Source organism: Dama dama, chromosome 33, assembly GCF_033118175.1.
Source record: "Dama dama isolate Ldn47 chromosome 33, ASM3311817v1, whole genome shotgun sequence".
NCBI lineage: Eukaryota > Metazoa > Chordata > Mammalia > Artiodactyla > Cervidae > Dama > Dama dama.
Genome location: NC_083713.1, coordinates 31,018,705 through 31,038,768, shown reverse-complemented (window position 1 = coordinate 31,038,768; position 20,064 = coordinate 31,018,705). Strand labels below are relative to the sequence as shown.

The window sequence follows — 20,064 nt, the reverse complement described above, 5'->3', positions numbered from 1 at the left end:
TGTGATATGGCTTACATTTTTTTTATGGAGATGTAATTCACATATCATAAAACTCACCCTTTGAAAGGGCACAATTCAGTGGTTTTTAGTATAGCCACAAGGTTGCGCAACCACTTCTAACTCCAGAACATTTTCATCACCGCAAAAAGAAGCCCTCGACTCCTAAGCAGTCACTCCCCTTTCCCATGCCCCTCTCTGGTTCTGGTAACCACGGTCTACTTTCTCTACGGATTTACTTATGGTAGTCACTTCATATATATGGAATTATAATATGTGTGGCCTTTTGTATCTGACTTACTTTTTACCTGGATCTCTCTGACTGCTGTGATGAGAACACGCTGAAAGGAGGCAAAGTCAGAAGCAGGGAGACCAGTGAAGAGATCAATGCAGTAATTCAACTGAGAGATGAAAAGAGTCTGAAATAGGATGGGAAGTGAGATGGTAAATAACGGCTGGATCTTGAGTCATTTAGACAGGCTGGATATTGAGAATGAGAAAAAGAAAAGGAAAAGACAACTCTTTGGCTTTTGTCTCCATTCTTAAAAAGATGGGGCTGACACCTACTTAGGGTGCAAGGCTACTGGGAGTTGCAGACTGACAGGAAACCACAGGGGCATGTTTTTAGAGATGTTAATTAAATCTGGGATGGTGATGAGCCTTCTATGTCAAGATGCCAAAGAGAGAGATGAATATGAGTCTGGAATTCAAAGGACACATCTGGGCTAGAGACAGAAATGTGGAAGTTTGAGAGTGGGAGACATTAATATCATGAAACTAAATGACATCATCAAGGATGTGAGTGATTAGAGAAAAAAGAAGAAACACAGAGAAAGAGTCTATGGACATGTCAATATTTATGTCAGAGAGATGAAAAGGAATGAACACAAAAGACTAAGAAGAAAACACAAATAAGGTGAGAAGACCAAGAGAGAAAAGAGTCTTAAAAATCAAATGAACACACTTATCATGGCAGAGGGCATTGTCCACTCTGCCCAATACTGCTGACAGATCACTGAAAATTAGCCACTGGATTTAGGAACATGCCAGGTAGTCATTCAGAGTCCATGTATTTTCTCTCCCTCCATCTTGTTCACTCCACTCCAGCCATATCTACCCTTGGATTTGCCATTTCATCTGCTAGGTGTATGCTTTCCCCAGATACGGCTATGAAATAGTCTGAGTGGAGTGAGGAAGTCACAAGTTTGACTGGAGTGGGTTCAAGAGACAGTGGTAGAAAAAGAAGTGAAGTCAGCAGCTATTCTTTTGAGAAGTTTAGTTGTAAGGAGATGAAGAAAAACAGCTGTAAGTAAAAGGGAGTGTAAAAGAGAGAGCTTTAAAATGGGAGACATAAAGACATGTTCGTGTACTGGTGGGACAAATCAGTAGAAAGGGAAGAAAATTATGCCAGAAGGAACTCAGAATGGCTGAGATAGGGGACAGAATTAAACACATATCATCTGCTCATCAGACAGTCAACAATTAAAACATAAGCCATCTACTCATATAGGAAAAACAAATAAGGACAAGTTATTTTTTTCCAGAGACACCGAAACCACTTAAAGTGATCTGGATCCATTCTTCAAGGCTGAAGATATTGGATTAATTGTACACACAGGGTCAGATTCAGGCTTCGGCTCTAGGCTTGGAGTCATAAGATCCAAGTTCAAGGACCATGATAAGTTACAGTGTTCCAGAAACTTCTTTTGACCTCCCTCTTTTGCTCACAGAATACTTATTAAGAGCAGCCTGTCCTCTTTACCTTGTATAATTGATATGATGATCAAATAAAATATGTCCCTGTGAGGTATGTTCAGTGCTACTAGACGAGGAACAACTGCACACCCCCGAGTCTCACTCCAACACTCTACACTCCAGTTCCAAGAAGGGGAAAAGGCAAAATGAAAAACTGGGGGAAGAATAAATAAAGCATCAAGAAGTAGAAGCTTTCTGGTTATATATTTGAAACACATTCAATAAGCTGGATACGCATTATGCCTTAATTTTCACTTTATAAAAAAACTCAACAACCAAAAACCCTCTGGTTTAGATTCAGCTGAGCCTGGGGCAAAAAAAAACCCAAAAGAAGTACACTAAATTTGACTGTAGATGTGAAGCAAGATCATGCTTAAATAAAGATGTGACTTAATACCATCCCAGGAATCTCTTTTATTCTCCACGCTACCTGCCACCTACCAAGTGAAAGGGAACGTGTTAGCTGCTCAGCTGTATCCGACTCTTTGTGACCCCATGGACTGTAGCTCTCCAGGCTCCTCTGTTCATGGAATATTCCAGGCAGGAACACTGGAGTGGGCTGCCATTTCCTTCTCCATGGGATCTTCCTGACTCAAGGATTGAACCCTCATCTCTTGCATTGCAGGCAAATTCTTTACCATCTGAGTCATCCACCTGCCAAGATCATGTTAAATAAAAAAACTATGTGCTCCTTGACTTTTTGTCAAATAGATATTAGCAGGTGTTTTGATTAATTTTTATCTGTTAATTAATTTTTAATTCTTCCTGCTTTGTGTATGGACCACAGCTCTCTTTAAGGAAGATATTCCTTACAGGGTATTTTGATCTAGCCATTAATTTTTCATTAATTTTTGATTTCTTCAAGTAAACTAAAACACAAAGGTGTGTGCTCATTTTTTCAAATGAGAAAATCTACCTTTATCAAAGAACGATTAACATGAAGAATTCTGATACGGAATTTACAATAAATGCCAAAGTTGAACTGACCTTATTACTCAGCGCCCCCTCATATTTAATCAGAAAACTAAAGAACTCAGCTAGCCATGGGACCTCACAAGGCTTTAAAGTGTGAAAGACAGAATATATGAGAAAATACACACACACACACCTGTATGTATGTGTGCATGTATATATGTCTCTCTCCTTTAAAATATGTCTATATAATCATATACACCACTTGGCAGAGGAGTCAGAGTTTCCTTGTGGGGACTTCCCTGGTGGTCCCGTGATTAAGAATCCACCTGGCAATGCAGAGGATGTGGATTTGATCCTGGCCTGGGAATTAAGATCCCATATGCTACGGAGCAACTCAGCCCACGCTGCAACTACAGAGCCTGTGTGTTCCAGGGTCTGTGCGCCCCAACTGGAGAGCCCGGGTACTGCAGCTTCTGAAGCCAGCACGCCAACTAGACAATCTCCGCACCACCAAGAAAGACTCGGCATGCTGCAAGGAAGACACCAAGTGATGCAACTAAGACCCGATGCAGCCAAATAAGTATTTTTTAAAAAGAGCTTCTTTGCAAAATCAGTGGGTACACCTCCTGTATAATTAAGAGGAATAAGAGCTTACTTTTTTCCAATTATAAAGATAACATTGTATCTTTACATTTATGAATACTTGTATACCAGTAACTTAGATACTGATTCTCTAGTCAGAATTTCAACATCTCACTAAAATCCCTATGACTCTTTTTTTACATAAAACAATTCACTTTGTAATGATGTAAATTACAGAGATTCTAGGAATAAATTATTCTGATGGGTAAGTGTATCTACCTCAAGCTCCAACTTAGTGACACACTCCAATTATTGACACACTTCCATTATTGAGGAAGAAATTATTTTAAGTAAGTGATTTTTTGGAATTAGCTTTTATCAAAGTATAGTTGCTTTCCAATGCTGTGTTAGTTTCTAGCTGTACGGCAAAGTGAAGCAAAGTATAAAGCACTTCATACTTAAAAAAAATGATATAAAGTGATTTTTCTTTAAGTTAAAACCTATCACTTAAGGGGCCCAAGTCATTTCAAGAATTGGTTTAGATTTGACTTTAAAGAAAGTTTTATCATAATACTATTATAGTATTATAATTATATAATTAAAAATATAATGAATATGTCATAATTAATACTATTAAAATATTAACTCATCTCAGTTACTTAGGGTCATCATTACAAATATGCAGTAATAAGCTACATTATAAGATCTTCATAAATTCAGAATTTGTTGCAGAATATGGATCCTTGCACCCTCATCCCAGGTAGATGCAGGCTACACTTTTTCTTAGATGACCCTGTCTGCCTCTTATAGCTTTTCTGCCTTCCCTGCCTTGGCAGGAGGCCAGCAGTCATTTCTTGCTCCTGTCAGCATGCCTGTAGCTAGCAGGCTCCCTTATTTTCATGCAGCTTTCTCTTGGTTCTAAAAAGCAGCAGTAGTAGAAAAAGCCACGGTCTCAAAGTATGGTGGTTCTGCCACAGCCCAGTTGCAAGCCCTCGACAAACCACTGAATCACTTTAGGAATCTGTTTCCTTATCTACGCAATGAAAGAACTGGACTGAATGATGGTTAGGTTCCATCCAACCATTAAACTTCATAATGAATGAATTTTTCTAAGAGCTAGAAAGTCCACCACCTAAGTTTATTAGAACTGTGTCCAAACAAAGAATAGAGAAACTCAGACAAAGGACCTCAGAAGTTTCCATACTTCTGTGCATGGATCTTGGGCTTGCTAGGTCATGGACTTTTCAGTCTTCTAGGTTCTTTGTTTTACCTCCAGTAAGTGAGGTTTTGCATTGGATAAATCATGTCTGGACAAATGGGACAGAATTATATTAAGTGCTTCTGGAACAGAAAATTAAATATGACTCTTAAATATACTTCTTTCACATAAAAGATAAGAATTGAGAAATTTTCAGAAATTCACAGAATAAATTATTCCCTTATGAAAACTTTTGTTTCTAAGTGCATTTCCATTTGGTAAATGGAAACACAAATAAACAAAATGCATGATACTACATGCATTAAAAAATGACTCACCTATAACTACATCATGCCCATCAACCAAGCCAGCAGAGAAGAGCTCCTGAGAAACGCCATCTGCAGTATCTGCCCAAATGTGAAATGAAGGTGGATCAGAAACCACACAATAAATATTAACAATCAATAAAATTAACATGTAAAATATATATACTTTTCATTTAGAAAAACCATCCATGTGTATTTCAACAATTCAGATTCTATCAGGAGGAAAAATCAGAAGCAATGTGAAATACATTTGCCACATACAATTTGCATCCTGTTCTTTGTTCAACAGAAGTTCTAGAAAATTACTGTTTCATTTTTGGTGAGCCAAGAAACTTTTGCCTTTTGTCTCTCTATCTGAATTAGTCCTCAAATACACCTCTAGAAGTTAGCTCATAACTGGTCCCTATGACAATGCTTTTCTTTCTTGCCAAGGTTAATTCCAGCCACCATCAATCTTTTCCTATCATTAGTAGCTACTGAGTTAGAATTTATGGCAAAGGTTGAAGAGGTAGCATTTGATACAACCTTATATTTGGTATAAACAGCCTGTGAGCTTGTTGGACTATTAAGATGAGCTATTTAAATGAATGCTATTAAGAAAATCCTTTAACGTGACATTGATCATTGGATAGCAACAGACTCATTCTCTTAGAAAATGTGGTTGAATAAAAGAATGTAGCATCTCAATGATAATTGGCAGGGGTTAGCAATCTCATAAAGATGAGATTGAACAGGCTGCAGCAAGTGAATATAACAGAGATTACTTAATTGAGAGGTAATACATGAGCATGACAATAGTGAGAAGTCTGAAGACTTTGTGAAGGGAAATTGATAAATTGCCACGTGCTCAAAGAACCATTATGAATCTTGATGTTTTCACAAGGGAGACTACATGCTCTCCATGGCAGCCTGATATTATCACAAATATCCAGTATTAGAGTTAGATAAGAAGAAACTGAGAAAGTACAGCTCCTGAATCAAGTAACCACCTAAACTGAGCTACAGTTTGCTACGCCAAAGGCTGCCTTCATCAGAGAATGGGTTTCCCTGCTTAATCTGTGTTTCAAATGTGACGACTATGTAAGTGGGCTTAAGCGTGTGTTGTGTATGTGTGTACTCATGCTCAACGTGAGCAGGTAGCTGAAGGTACAATTATCTTTCATAGTGGGCTTCAATATGCTTAGCCTGGTGTCTAACTCATAGTAATTACTCAACAGATGGTAATTGTGATGATGACGAGGCAACCAGAGACCATCTGAAATGCACCTTCTTTCTCCCTCTCATACATGGCCCAATTTTCCAAATTGCCAACAAGACTGAGAGTTGATATATATGCTTTGTACTTTCAGAGAAACTGTGGTATTCTATCATTTTACTCATCTGATGAAATGGAATCAATGAAGGAAATGGAAAAGAAAAACAAAGGAATCTTACTAAACAATGAAATTCCATAGAAGGTGGGCTTATCTTGAACCTTGTCCTCACTATTAGAAGTATAAGAAACACCATACAAAATTCTCTCAGAGATAAAATAATCGCATAGCATGAACCTTGCTGTTTAGTCGCTAAGTCGTGTCTGACTCTTTGCGACCCCATGGACTGCAGCCTTCCGGGCTCCTCTGTCCATGGGATTTCCAGGCAAGAACACTGGAGTGGGTTGCCATTTCCTTCTCCGGGGATCTTCCTGACCCTGGGATCAAGCCCATGGCTCCTACATTGGCAGGCAGATTCTTTATTGCTGAGTCACCAGGAAGCCCATAGCATGAACCTAGGACGGCACAATACAAGGCTCTAGTCTGAATATGATGTAGCTTTGTAAAGTCGGCTAGAACATTCAGCCTCACAATCTCCATCTTCCTGGATGCCACTAGAAACTTCAGGAAAAGCAGCATATTGAATAAAAGTGCCTGTGCCTCATAGCCACCAGGCATACAGTAGGCAGTGGTTACATGTTACTGACTGACTATCTGTTAAAGCAACTGGATGTGATATCATCATCTCTAAAGTCACCAATAAGATCTTACACTTGAGTAAGGAGCTATAATCAAAGAAGTCAGATGAGTATGGAATAATCAAACAAAGCCACATCGAGGGCTAGCACTAAAGCAGTATTGAAGCAAAGAACATTCCCAAATCATTAAAGTGTGCGGCATCTCTGTTTTCAGGACTGTTGGGTACTGAATGAATCATATCAAAATAGCAAATGGGTGGTGCTTGCTGGTCAAGAATGGAAATGTTCCTGGTTTGTGTGTGTGTGCCTTTCAGCAGTTATTTTTCATGCATGTTAAGTAATATGTCAGTAATAGTTTAGAACAAAAACTTGAGGTAATTGATCATTTATTTTTCATTAAGTTGCCTATCATTCCTGATGCATAAACAGGTTAAACAATCATAAATAATCATGTATATGCTCTGCTTTCTAGACCATTACAGCAACACAGCAAACACAAAGGGTTTGCCCTCAAATGAGGACAGAATATTTGATACGTTCACTTTATACATTTGATGCCAGGTATATTTATGTGTGTATATAGCAGAGACATAGTACCCATGGTATGCACGCACAGATGGAGTGCAAACAACATCTGAAATGCTTGACAGCATCAGTAATCACACAAGTACACTGATTTAACTGTGGTGTTTCTGAAACTATTAATAATGGGCTGTGCTCGCTGCCCAGGGAGGGCCAGCTATCACTGGGAAGTCAGCACTGTGGTCTCTGTCTGGGCAACAAAAGCAGAGACTGAAACTAACCATGGCAAACGAGGCTGCCAAAGCCAGCACAAAGGGCCAGGTAATACAGACAGTGCTGTCTTATCCCCAGCAATCCTCAACTCAGAAATTCATTTCTTTGTTCCCTTTGAAAATAAAATTGATTTTTATTGCCACTGTCAATCTTAAACAATCAGATAAAAAAAAATACTGTTAAAATAAGAATCTGTTCTTTTTATTCACTATACTTGAAACTCTTATTATATAATTGTTAGATTTTTATCACAGAATTGGCTGGTCAACATTTTTATATTATGCCGAAATAGCTTTTAGATAACAGCAACCGGTAACAGTTCAATTTCACAGACTGACTCTAAATTGTCAAAGATTGTCCCCAGAAAGAAAGATCAGTTAGGAAATTCACTAGGTCCTCATTTACATTTCTTTTGTAAAAAGATATGTTGAATTCAAATATACTAGAAATCATGATTATTATTATTATTATTTTCTTGACTACACAGCATGGCACGCGGGGATCTTATTATCCCCCAACCAGGGATTGAACCTGTGCCTCCTGCCCTGGAAGCAGAGAGTCTTAACCACTGGACCACCAGGGAAGTCCTCTGGAAACCATGACATCTTTGTGCTTACAGGAGACTAGAGATCAGGGCCACTGAGTCCATAACCACCTATGGCCCAGGAACGTATTTTATTTGGTGGGCAGAGTTTGTTCAAAACTGAGCTGGAATGTCCTTAGACAGAACTCTCTGGTTCCCACAATTCACTTTGGCTCCTGTAAGCATTTGCATTTGTGTCTTCTTACAGGTGGTAACAGCAAGGAGGTCAAGCCACTGACTGACTGACCAGCTATCAAGTCAGGAAAGTTTCAGGTTTTCAAAATTTTAGCACATGCAATTTCAACTTATTGAATCAAGTCAAATTTGACACGGAGTTCTAATACATAAAATAATTATAGCCTGTTATACGTTCAAATGTATGAGATTAATGAAATATCAAGGCTATTTTCATGTAAAAGCCTGAAACCAGAGGTCAAGGACAGTAACTGTTACAGTCATAGCATTAGCACCTGATTTTCACTCCTTTAGACTGTTCTGGTTATGAACTAAAGAGTGGAAATAGCAATTTTTGTTTAACAACTAGTATTGTGATTTCTAAAGCCTGAATCCATTAATTAACCAAAATGACTTGGGATTCTCCTGCATACCAGGTGTTTGCCAGGTGCTAGAGACACCTAGAAACAGGACGTGGTTCGATGACGTCCATGCATCCCAGCACTAAAAGTGCAACCAGTCTAGCCCTGACACTATTTCAGTAATTACTCAAAATGCTAAAATTACATTCAGCTGCCAGATTGGCATTGTTCCTACCAAGCCTCCTAGTGGTGCCTGTAGCAAGTAGCAGCCCAGACACTGCTCAACACAGGCTTGGTATAATCTGAACGGACAACAGAGAGGCCAAGTATGCTGCCTTTTGGTCTGATGTCATGGTTTGTTGCTCAGCCGTAATTAGGACTGCTATGCTCATCTCCTCACACTCATCACAATGTCCCTTAGGCCCTGCATCACCATGCCAGCACTTCTTTTCACAGTTGAGCTAATAGATTTAATTTATAGGTGTGTGTATTCTGTGTAGCACGTGTCATTAGAATTCATGCAATCAGTAGTAGCTTTGGTTTGGATTCTCTGAAATTACTGCATTATCCTTCCTTCCTTTCTTCTTTCCTTCCTTCCCTCCTTGATTGTTAGAGAACACATTTTTGAATAGCAAATTATAACCACACACTTATGATCAATTTCTGAAATGCTCTTTGTAGCAATAAAATAATAATTTCAATAGAAACTTACCTCTTCCTGGAGTAAATTCAAATCGTATGTCATTAAGTTCCTTCCTGGAGTTTCTGAAATTACATAACATATTAAAATCTAATGAAGCAGAGTTTAACCAAAATAAGTGTATTCCAATTTTTATAAGATGCTACTGACACACAGATAGCATTTAACAGTTTTAGGGTTACCTCTAATACTTCTTTAACTAGAAGAGGCAGTTATGACAATAATAAAGGAAAGTATTTGTTTAATTGATCACATTTACCTTATACAAACATGATTATATCACAAAATTCTAAAAATAAATGGTCCTTTTATAACATCTACACTAAATCATAACTTTAAATTTAATTCTGTAATTAAAATTTTCAGAAGCTTTTAGTCTAGCATAAATAATATTCAATACAGTTTTCATATTTTCCTTGGAAAATAGCATTTTATCAAATTATTTTTAAAAGTGAAACAAAGGGGATAGGCTTAGCAGTAATTTCATGACAGCACTATACATTAAATCATCCAACAAAACAGCCAGAATAAGGTGTGCAGTTTGCTTTTAAAAATTTTATATAAATAGAGGGGACCTGTGAATGTTGTAAAATTGCCCACTGAATATACAAAACTTGAGAACAATTTTAAATGACTACATAAAAATACAAGAGACACATATATATACATGCAACCAGAAAACTAAATGACCCTGGGGAAATATGGAACAAGTATCTAAGATATGAGTTTCCCAGAAACAGATTCATAGACAGAGAACGAACTTATGATAACCATGCAGGAAGGGTAGTTAGGAAGTTTGGGATTGAAATGTACATGACTGCTATATTTTAAAAAAAAATATGAGTTTTTCATTTATACTAATATCAAGACATGCTAAGGGCCAGTGAGTTATAATTAGAATGGTCTTAATTTCTGGTAACACTAAAATATTATGAGTAACTCTCAACAGATGCTAGAATTAAAGTTAATAAAAAAAAAACAAAACTTTAAGAAATCGCAACAGGACATATGAAATAGTAATTTCTGCATGCACTCTGCTCTGCTCTGCTGCCGAGGGTGCCCAAGACTGAGACAGAGACAGTCTGAATACCGAGCCATGAACATTCTCCTTCCCATGCCAGGAGAGTGTGATCAAATCTTGAAACAGTGCAGTTTGCTACTATAAAACTTTGGGTCATTCAGTACAGTGCCTGAATCTTGATGACATCAGTCTCTGAGCCTTCTTTGTTCCCGAAACGGACGGTGGTTTCGTCCTACCACACCCTGTGACACCAAGTGAAAGGAGGCTCGGAAAGACGACAAAGGCAGAGTGCTGACTGAGAGAAGGCTCTTCTCCTGGTGCCCAGGGAAGCTAGCCCGGTTAGCACCTTCCACAAGCAGGGAGGAAAAGGGGCAAGAGCTGCAGAGATACCCAAGCCCATGGTATCGACATGGGAGCCTTGAACCTTGGCATATCCTCTCTGGTGTCTGCACCATGATTTTATCATTACGCCTCTGGGAGACAAAAAATGGGACCACCAGATACTAGCAACTGCTACAACTGTGCTTCATTTAGGACCTTCTGAGGATCTGAAAACTGAAAATTGTGGATGTTCACACTAAAAAAAAGTAGAAACATGACCAACATGTGAAATTGCAGGCAACTATAATATAAATACTTCAGAGATCATTTTGGACCCCAGACTAAATAAACCTGCCCTGAAGATGGAGTGGGCAACAACCAACCAGTGCCTGCAATGGCAGGACTATGTGCATGTTGCCTAAATTTTCTTAATAAATGACAGTGTCATCACATATTACACAGTGCTTTCATATCCATCAGCAGTTCTCAACTGTTTTGGTCTTAGGACCCCTTTACATTCTTAAGAAGTATCAAGGACCCCTAAAGAGCTTTTGTTTGTGCTGATTATGTCCATCAATATTTACTGTATTGGAAATTAAAACTAGTTCATTTAAAAATATTTATTAATTTACATGAAAATGACAATAATTAGCACATCACATGTTAATGTAAAGGAACTTTTATAACAATTATTTTACTTTCTAAAAGAAAAACAAATCAGTGAATGCACTGTTTTCTATTTTTGTAAACCTCTCTATTGTCTGGCTTAAGGTAGCTGGTATATGTTGTCCTTCAGATTCAACCTGCTGCAGTATCACATATCATGGAGCCAGCCACTGGAAATTCCACCATACGTATATGGAAGAATGAGAGTGAAAAAGGCCAACAATTTCTTATTATAAAAATAGTCCACCTCATAAGGTCCTTGAACAGTCTCAAGGACCCCCCAGGGATCACAGGACCACACTTTGAGAAATACTGATATCAGATTTCATTTGATCCCAACAATCAATCTTTGAGACACACAAAGTAGGTATTACTTGGTTCCCACTTCTGATAAGCACATTCAACGGCTTTTCCAAGTTTACAAAGGTAATGAGTGGCAGAGTGAGGATCAACAATTCTATACTGTAAATACCTACTGCAAACAGAAATGTTTGATTCCCTTTACTTTTTGAGAGAAAACAAGTATTCCCCAACATTTTGCACGTTACCATGAGAAGATCAGTAAGCATTCACTTACTTAACAGCCTTGGTCTTGTGTGTTATGTATCAGCAAAGATTGAATGAGGACTAAAACAATTCAATTAAAAAAAAAACACCAGGAAAGCAAGTATTTATGGTGTATAAATAATGAAATGACAGAGGGAGAAAACGAGAATCAATTAGGTTTGATGCTAATGTATCCCACTATTCCTTTCCTCTTTCCTTTGATCAGACTGTCTTAAGTTATTTTGTTCTACTAAGGTCATGGACTTCCCTGTAGCTCAGATGGTAAAGAATCTGCCTGCAATGCAGGAGACATGGGTTTGATCTCTTGGTCAGGAAGATCCCCTGCAGAAGGAAATGGCAACCTACTCCAGTATTCTTGCCTGGAGAATTCCATGGACAGAGGAGCCTGGTGAGGTCCTCTGGGGTCAAGAAGAGTCAGACACAACTGACTGACTAACATTACTACTAAGGTCATGGAAGAGAGGTATAAGAACTGTAACCAAAACGTCATCATGCATATTCTGATTCTTTAAATATTAATCCCACAAAACTAATATTCAACATCCATAATCTCTATGTACATCAACGGTGGCTCAAGTTATGGAGGTTGCCTAGCCAAGTCATTCTCCTTTAACTCTGAACCAAAAATATCCACTTTTGAAAAGATCACAGTGATTGAGTGTGTGTAGAGACTTGTCCCATCAGGGTGAAATATAGTTGGAAAAATGCCTAATTGGATCTGACTACTGAAGGTCATCCTTTTATAAAGAATTAATCTTTTCAGACTCATACTTAACACCTTTAATTGAAAGTACATTTACTTTAATTGATATGGCACAGGATACTCCTAATTTCAGGGAAGCTGAAAATAGGTATGATTTAAGGCCAGAAACTATGCAACTTTCCAGGGCAAACATTAATAACTTGAGAGTTTCAAGACCCAGGTCACCTCTGATAACTTAAAAACTCTTTCAATCCTAAAAACAAAACAAAACAAAGAACAAACTCTTAAATTGGTTAAGGCACAACACCTCTGCATCACAAACGCAATACCTACAGGGCCCAGGCAGGAAATTTCTTTTTTAAAATAGGTGATAGCGTGGTTTAAAAATCAAAAAGTACGGTATAGTATGGGCGTCCCTGGTGGCTCAGATGGTAAAGAATCTGCCTTCAATGAAGGAAACCTGGGTTCAATCCCCAGGTCAGGAAGACTCCTGGAGAAGGGAATGGCTACCACTTCAGGATTCTTGCCTGGAGAACTCCATGGATAGACGAGCCTGGTGGGCTATATAGTCCATGGGGTCGCAAAGAGTCAGCTACAACTGAGTGACTAAGCAACAGGCAGGTTCAGTGGGTATTCTGTGAAATCTAGCCCTCTCAACTCCTTTTGCTCATCTGTCTGGTCCCCCTCACTGAGGCAATCATGCTATAGGCTTTTTGTGTATGCTTCGTGAGATGTTTTACATATGCACTAGCAAATACACAGCGTTCTCACTAGCCTATTTAATACAGTGGGAGATGACAATTGCATTCTATATCCACTGTTCTGCATCTTGCCTTTTATTTAACTTAATAATATACCTTGGAATCTCTTCATATCCGTTCACAGAGAGCTTTCTCATTCTTCTCTGTTTGTTTATAGCTACACAGTATTCAATTGTATGCTCTATCCTTTAACCAGTACCCATTCTATCAGTAGATTGTTTCCAGTCTTTCACTTTACGAACAATGCTTCAATGAATAACCTTGTTCTTAGGTCCCTTGGCAAATATGTGAGTATAAAAATAAATTTTCTGGAAGCAAATTGCTTGGTCAAAGGATATATGCATTCACATTTGATTTGCCCGATACTGTCAAATTCCTCTTCATTTATGTTGCATCAATTTGTACACTCAGAAGCAATTTGAAAGCACCATTGCAGGCACTTTTAAATGAGTATGGCAGGAAGTGTATAAAAAAAAAAAAAAAAAAAAAACAAAACACCCAAAAAACAGGGAGATGCAGGGACTCTACCAGCTGAAAAACATATTCCCCACTGAAAGGGGGCAACCACTCCTCAGCACAAGCTGTCTAGGGTCAAGTAGGATTGGGGCTTAATTTTGTTAAATATTATTTTTCCACGTCCATTCAAAGTGAGGAGTTCTAAGATACAGGTTGGTAAGCATAGGAGTTTTCTTTTTGCTCTTTCAATTCATCTGCAAGGGACATAGTGAACACTTTAACTGAGGCAGCTGGCTAACAGGGCGGTGATGACAGACGGGAGTGAACACGCACCCCTCCTGGTGAGGGAGGTGCAGGAGGCCTGGATAGCTGAAGTATATATTTTACAGGGGGTAGCACTTTTCTGCACCTCTTAATTTACCATGTCAAGACAGCCTGAAAGACTTACTGCTCTTGGAGGACTCCCAAACTAAAAGGCCAGCTCAGGACTATATGCGTCCCTCAGCTGCATGGCAATGTCTCTCAGCCTATGCCAACAACTGTACAGGAAGATTGGAGCCCCAAGAATCAGATCTGAGCAAAAGGCTGAGCAGTCCAAAGACCACTTGTTGTCCAAGGGCATCATAAACTCTGAGCACTGGCATGGCGTGCCCTCCACCACAGGGCACTCTGGAGTGAGGCTGGAGGCCAACCATTTCATCAAGCTCTGAGGGTGAAGGATACAGGTGGGGTGACAGCACTCAGGGCCCCTGTAAGGGCAGGAAGGACAGAGTTTCCCAGGATCCAGAGGTGGCCCCTCTCTCCTAAGCAACAGGGGATTTTCACAACCGACGACAGCCCTCTTCTTCCTTACTTTTCCCCAAGATGCCAGGTCAGGGCAAAGCTGTTGGTGTCCAAGGAGGTCCAGAGAGACAGCCACACACTCTGGGACTCCTGAAGTGTCTCCCCTTATCAGCAGCAGGACGGGGACCTTTCAAACATGTCGGGCCAGGAATCACTGGGGACACATCATTCAGCTTCTTTCCTACTCTTGCCACTGGACTGAAGTCCTCTCTGATGGGTTTAGGAAGAGACACAGACTGTCTCTCCACACCAGGAGGCGACCTGGCATGGATGGACTGTCTCTCCACACCAGGAGGCGACCTGGCATGGATGACAAAATACCATGGATGGTGGAGAGAAGTCCGACTTTAAATCTACCCTCTGCTTGTTTGGCCTCTACTGTTTCCTCAGCTGTGAGATGGGGAAAATAACTAACAGCCTTTCCAATCTGCCAGTACATGCTTGGTACTTCACATCATTACTTCATTCCGTGGCCAAAACAACCCTTGATGTAGGGACGATTATTATCCCCTATTACTTTACAGGCAAGGAGATGGAGGAGGCTTGGAAAGGGTAAAGGATATGCCCAAAACCAGGTGTCTGACAGCAAATCCGGACTAAATCTAGAACTTAATCAACATCACGTATCATCCTCTCCAGCGCACGACCCTTACCTGAGGCTCTACCAGCCCCTTAACTTGCAGGTGCTCCTAACTGGTCTCCATGTTCAAGCTCATGGTCTATAGAGGATCCACTCAGCTTGTTACCTGGAAACCTGATCTTGTCACTCCCTTGTTGAAAGACTCCATTTCCATCCCTTTATTCTTAAAGCAAAATTCCAAAACCTTAGCATGACTCTCCAAGACTTGCTTGTGCCCACTATCATCATCCACCTGCCATGACCTCTGGGCTATGCCCTTTTTAAACTTCCCCAACCATCCATTTCTCTAAAGCTCCATCACTACTGACTGAGGGCAGGTCACCATTATCTGCTACACGCAAGAACAAGTGATTTAATGACCAAAGAAGACACCATGCAGATATAGAGAAACTCCAGTTAAAACTAAAGGTGTAGTAGAAGGGAGAAGGGCCATAAAAGGTAAGGGTGCAACCCTTGGTAGATGAATGTGTAGCCCAGGAAGGAAAATGTACTTCATGAGATGTGAAAAATGCCACAGTAGCGATAAGATGAAGGACACCTACAACGTAAGGCCAGTAACTAAAGAATCAGGGAGAGAGACGTTTACTGCGGCAGTCTCTGGGCTTTCCCAGAGCAGGGTCTGCCGGTGAGCTAGTTAGACCACCTGGACTCACCTGAGCTCGCTGTCTAGTCCAGACCCTCCCCAGGTTCTTCCCCATCTCATGAGCAGTTTCCTCAGCTCCCCTCACTTACCATGTGGCTCCCTCACAACACAAACAGGCGTCATGATGCCCTGAATTCTGAGGTGAGCAGTTGGCCATGCTTCCAGTCCTGAATGAGTTTACAATCTTCCCAGAGAATGAAGAGAATGAGCGCTGACCCATGTAAAATCACCGGGAAGACCACAAGGTAAATGTGAGCTTTAACAACAGTCATAGAGGAGGAAATATTAGACTAATTCAGATAAAGGAGCATTCCCTCTGTCCTGGCTCTCACTCTATCCATCCTTCGTACTCCTGTCAAATTAATCTTCCTCTGAGGTAAAGGTCCAATCATGGAATCATATAATTTTACAACCGAAAGGGGCCCCTGAGGTCGTCTAGTCCATTTCCCTCATTCCTCGGGTGAGGAAACAGAAGCCAAAGAGATTAAGTGGCTTGCTTAAGACTACACAGCTGGTTAATTCACCCAACACGCCTTAAATCCTTATTGATCACCTACTAGGCGTCAGCCCTATTTTAGTAGCCGTTACAAAGGACGCTCAAGCCAGGGGCTGAGGGTCCTAGATGACTGCTCTTTTAATCTCCACTGGTGGTTCTCAAACTGCAGGCAGGAGATGGAGGCATAATCTCTAAAGGAACAGGCTTTTTCACCCCAGTGAAACTCCTGCCCCTAGTTAAGAATGACTGAATGCAATGAGAGGTGTTACCGATGGGTATGGATACATTTCACACATGACTGATATGGTGGCAGAAATAAAGGTGGAGAGCCACCGCTGTGGCCAGCAGCCCCGTGTCCCAAACCCTGCCTGAAATCAAAGTTCTCCTATACGCATGTATCTCCATGTACCACAAGCCACATGTTTCAGGAGTGGGAGAACAGTAACTCAGTTCTACACCTCCCGTTCTCCCAACCCCTTGCCTCAAAAGAGCCTTCTGGATCTATGAGGGTCCTACAAAGTGAAAGTGAAAATTCCTTTCAGCATTATACCTCCAGACACCCAGAAATATGCCAGTGGCCTAGAAAGCATAAGTTGGTAACCGCCAGAATTTTATCTAGTCTATGTGAAGCCATGCAGTATCACACAGCAGTGATCAACGTCAGATAGATCAGGACATCACACTGCTCCTTTAAACAACAACAACAAAAAACAAGAGCAGTGATGTGTATACATACACACACACATGCACACGTGCAAGTGCGCATGCATGCACACACACACACTCACTCACAAGGTTTTCTTTAAGGAAGTTATCTTGACATATCCAAAAATGTGACCTTACATGACGGTTGTCTGGAGGTTTTCCTGCAACCAGAACCACAGGCTGCAGACTCTGAACCACCATCCCCGCCCTCCCCGCCACCCCACACCGGCTATGGAGCGACCTAAAGAACACTTCAGATCTGCAGCCTGCAGGAAGCATACAGTCTGGCCACATATGCTTGCACACAGCGGACACTTAAATCAGAGCTGCATCTGCAGAGTCTTGCATACAGAAATTTCTAATGCTCCATGCCATGCTGATGTCTGTACCATTTTGACACAAATAAATCATGTGCAAAAATGATAAATAACCACCTTTTGCCATTGACAAAAAAATAGTTTTCTCCTGGAAATAATCCAAACTGGGTTAAGGTTTTGTGCTTCTTTCACAGAAACCTCTTGAAAATCTCCGTGCCTGCCAAGAAGAGGATATACGGCTTCCTCTCCTCTACCTGATCCACTCTCCGACCTAAAGAAACATGTTTGATCCTGTTTTCTGCAGTACACACTTTCAAAAATCATGACAGACATACAGGATAATGCAAAGAAGTAATAAACACATACGTACCTACCAAGAAATTTTAAAGTGGTAACGTTCTGTCATATTTTCTTCAGAGCTTAATACATCAAATTTGAAAAATGTTTAACCTACACAATACAAAATCAGTTGTGTTACATCTGAGCTGCGGTAAATCATGAGCAAATAGATTATTGTGTAAGGGTTCTGCTTCCTGTCAAGATTATGGAACTATTTTCTGGGTAGCAGTTCTTTTCAGCATTCACAATACCCAGTGAACATATTTATTGAACCCATTTTCACCTACGGGGCAAAACGGAAACAGTGACCACACAAAAACTAGCTCATGCGCAGGGCTGGTGAGAGCAGTTAACATAGTCAAGTTGGAGTTCACATTTTTTTGTTTGTTTTTTCCAGCTCCAAATTCCCTTTAAACTGCCAGCCACAGTGCTGCTTTTCATGGACTAAAGCAATCTTGGCTACTCAAAATTCACCTCTCTACAAGTCAGTTTTTTTCATCCATTTTATCAAAGGATTGGACTAAACCATTTCTATTTACTTATTTATTTATTTTTGGCCATGCCATGGGCATGCAGGATCTTAGATTCCTGACCAGGGATTGAACCCATAACCCCCACAGAGGGAGTGCAGAGTCTTAACCACTAGACCACGAGGAAAGTCCCCTGGAGCTCACATTTTTTAGTAGCAGGAAAAAATTTAACACGCATTTCTTACTTAAGGGTTTTGCGTATGCCTTATGAATTCCCTGGTGGCTCAGATGGTAAACCATCTGCCTACAATGTGGGAGACCTGAGTTTGATCCCGAGGTAGGGAAGATCCCCTGGAGGAGGAAATGGCAGCCCACTCCAGTACTCCTGCCTGGAAAATCCTATGGACAGAGAAGCCTGGTAGGCTACAGTCCATGGGGTCACAAAGAGTCGGACACGACTGAGCGACTTCTTCTCTTGATGACAAACCACTGATAAAAGAAGCAGATTTCATGAACAATTGTACATGAAAGTTTGAAGTATGCTAGGGTTTACTGCAAAAAACCCAGTTTCTGTGATAGAAACCGCTCTTCAGTGAATCGGGATCCTGCACCCACATGCCAAGTCAATTATACAGTAAAAACATCAAGGTACCTCTAAGACATGGATTCAATGAAAGTCCAATTAGGCTCTAGACATTGTGTCAGGGTAGGTATATTTATGCAGCAGACACAGTATATGGGAAGGTGAACATATTTATGGGATTCTAGGAAGAGTTAATTTGCAAGACAATGGAAGTTTATTTCTTTAAGGCATGAACCACTACAAACTCTATTATGGGCAAGTAGCATCTCCTTTTCTATTTCTTTGGTTCATTTAATTCTTGCAAAAAGGAGGGTAAGTACTTTTAAAATTAAATCAAATACATAACCGAACACCTGATTACTAAGAATAATAGAAACTAGTTAAAATGAACACAGAAAGAGACATTACACACGCTGGAGATGTCAAGGAGTCCAAATGAGCACCGAATTTAGCTCTGTTTGCGTGCAACTAGGACAAAAAAGGAAATACTGCATGATACAGTTCTTAATTTATCAAAAAGGAAACATGCAAAGCACATTTTCCCTGCTTGGCATTAGTATCATGGAGAAATTTTTTATGGAAGCCCCTTTATAAGGGAAAGTGAGTAATGTCTTCAAATCTACGGTATAAAAAGACAAACTTTTTTTCATATAAATGTCTTCAACTATGTGGTGCAAAAGACGTGATTTTTTTTCCCCCATGTGCTGAAGGCACAATATTAAATCTTACCTGAATGATGGCATTTCTGCTGGGAGCTGAAATAATACAGCCAAGGTACATTGTTTCCTGATGATTTACCTCAATAGAGGGAGCTCAGAGAACCCGGAGAAATTAATGGTTTACGCAGACAGCTTCCTGATACCCCCAAAGTGTCTTTGCCAAGTGCTGCTATGGGTAATTTCATGACTGAACTCTGACAAGTATTGGAAGGAGTCTGATGGTCTGTGAGCTGATGAAACATAGATCTTTCACTTTAGCTAAAACATATGTGGGAAGCAGAGGTAACATTCTGCTGTGAACCTGTAGGAGACTGAATTATGTTATGTCCTCTCCTATGGAGCTGGCTAACCAGCTTAAGGGAGGTGAGCTGCAGGGTATTTGAAGGGCAAAAGGAGGCTTCGTGGCTGGCCAAAAACTTGCACACGTTCTCAGCTGAACACCAAACTATGTTGCTTCAGAACAGAGAAAGGATAAC

The 20,064-nt window shown here is 40.2% G+C and overlaps 1 protein-coding gene across 3 annotated transcripts in view; it reads right to left on the bottom strand.

Moving 5' to 3' along the window:
* The window catches only part of STK39 (serine/threonine kinase 39), a 307,047-nt gene that overhangs the window by 54,772 nt on the left and 232,211 nt on the right, over positions 1-20,064 (bottom strand). For all 3 annotated transcript variants that reach the window (XM_061135654.1, XM_061135653.1, XM_061135655.1), the window contains exons 15-16: positions 9,351-9,403; positions 4,786-4,854 (exon numbers count right to left, since the gene is read on the bottom strand). In XM_061135654.1, the coding sequence (XP_060991637.1) occupies positions 4,786-4,854; positions 9,351-9,403 (122 nt within the window). The remainder of the gene's footprint in view (positions 1-4,785; positions 4,855-9,350; positions 9,404-20,064) is intronic.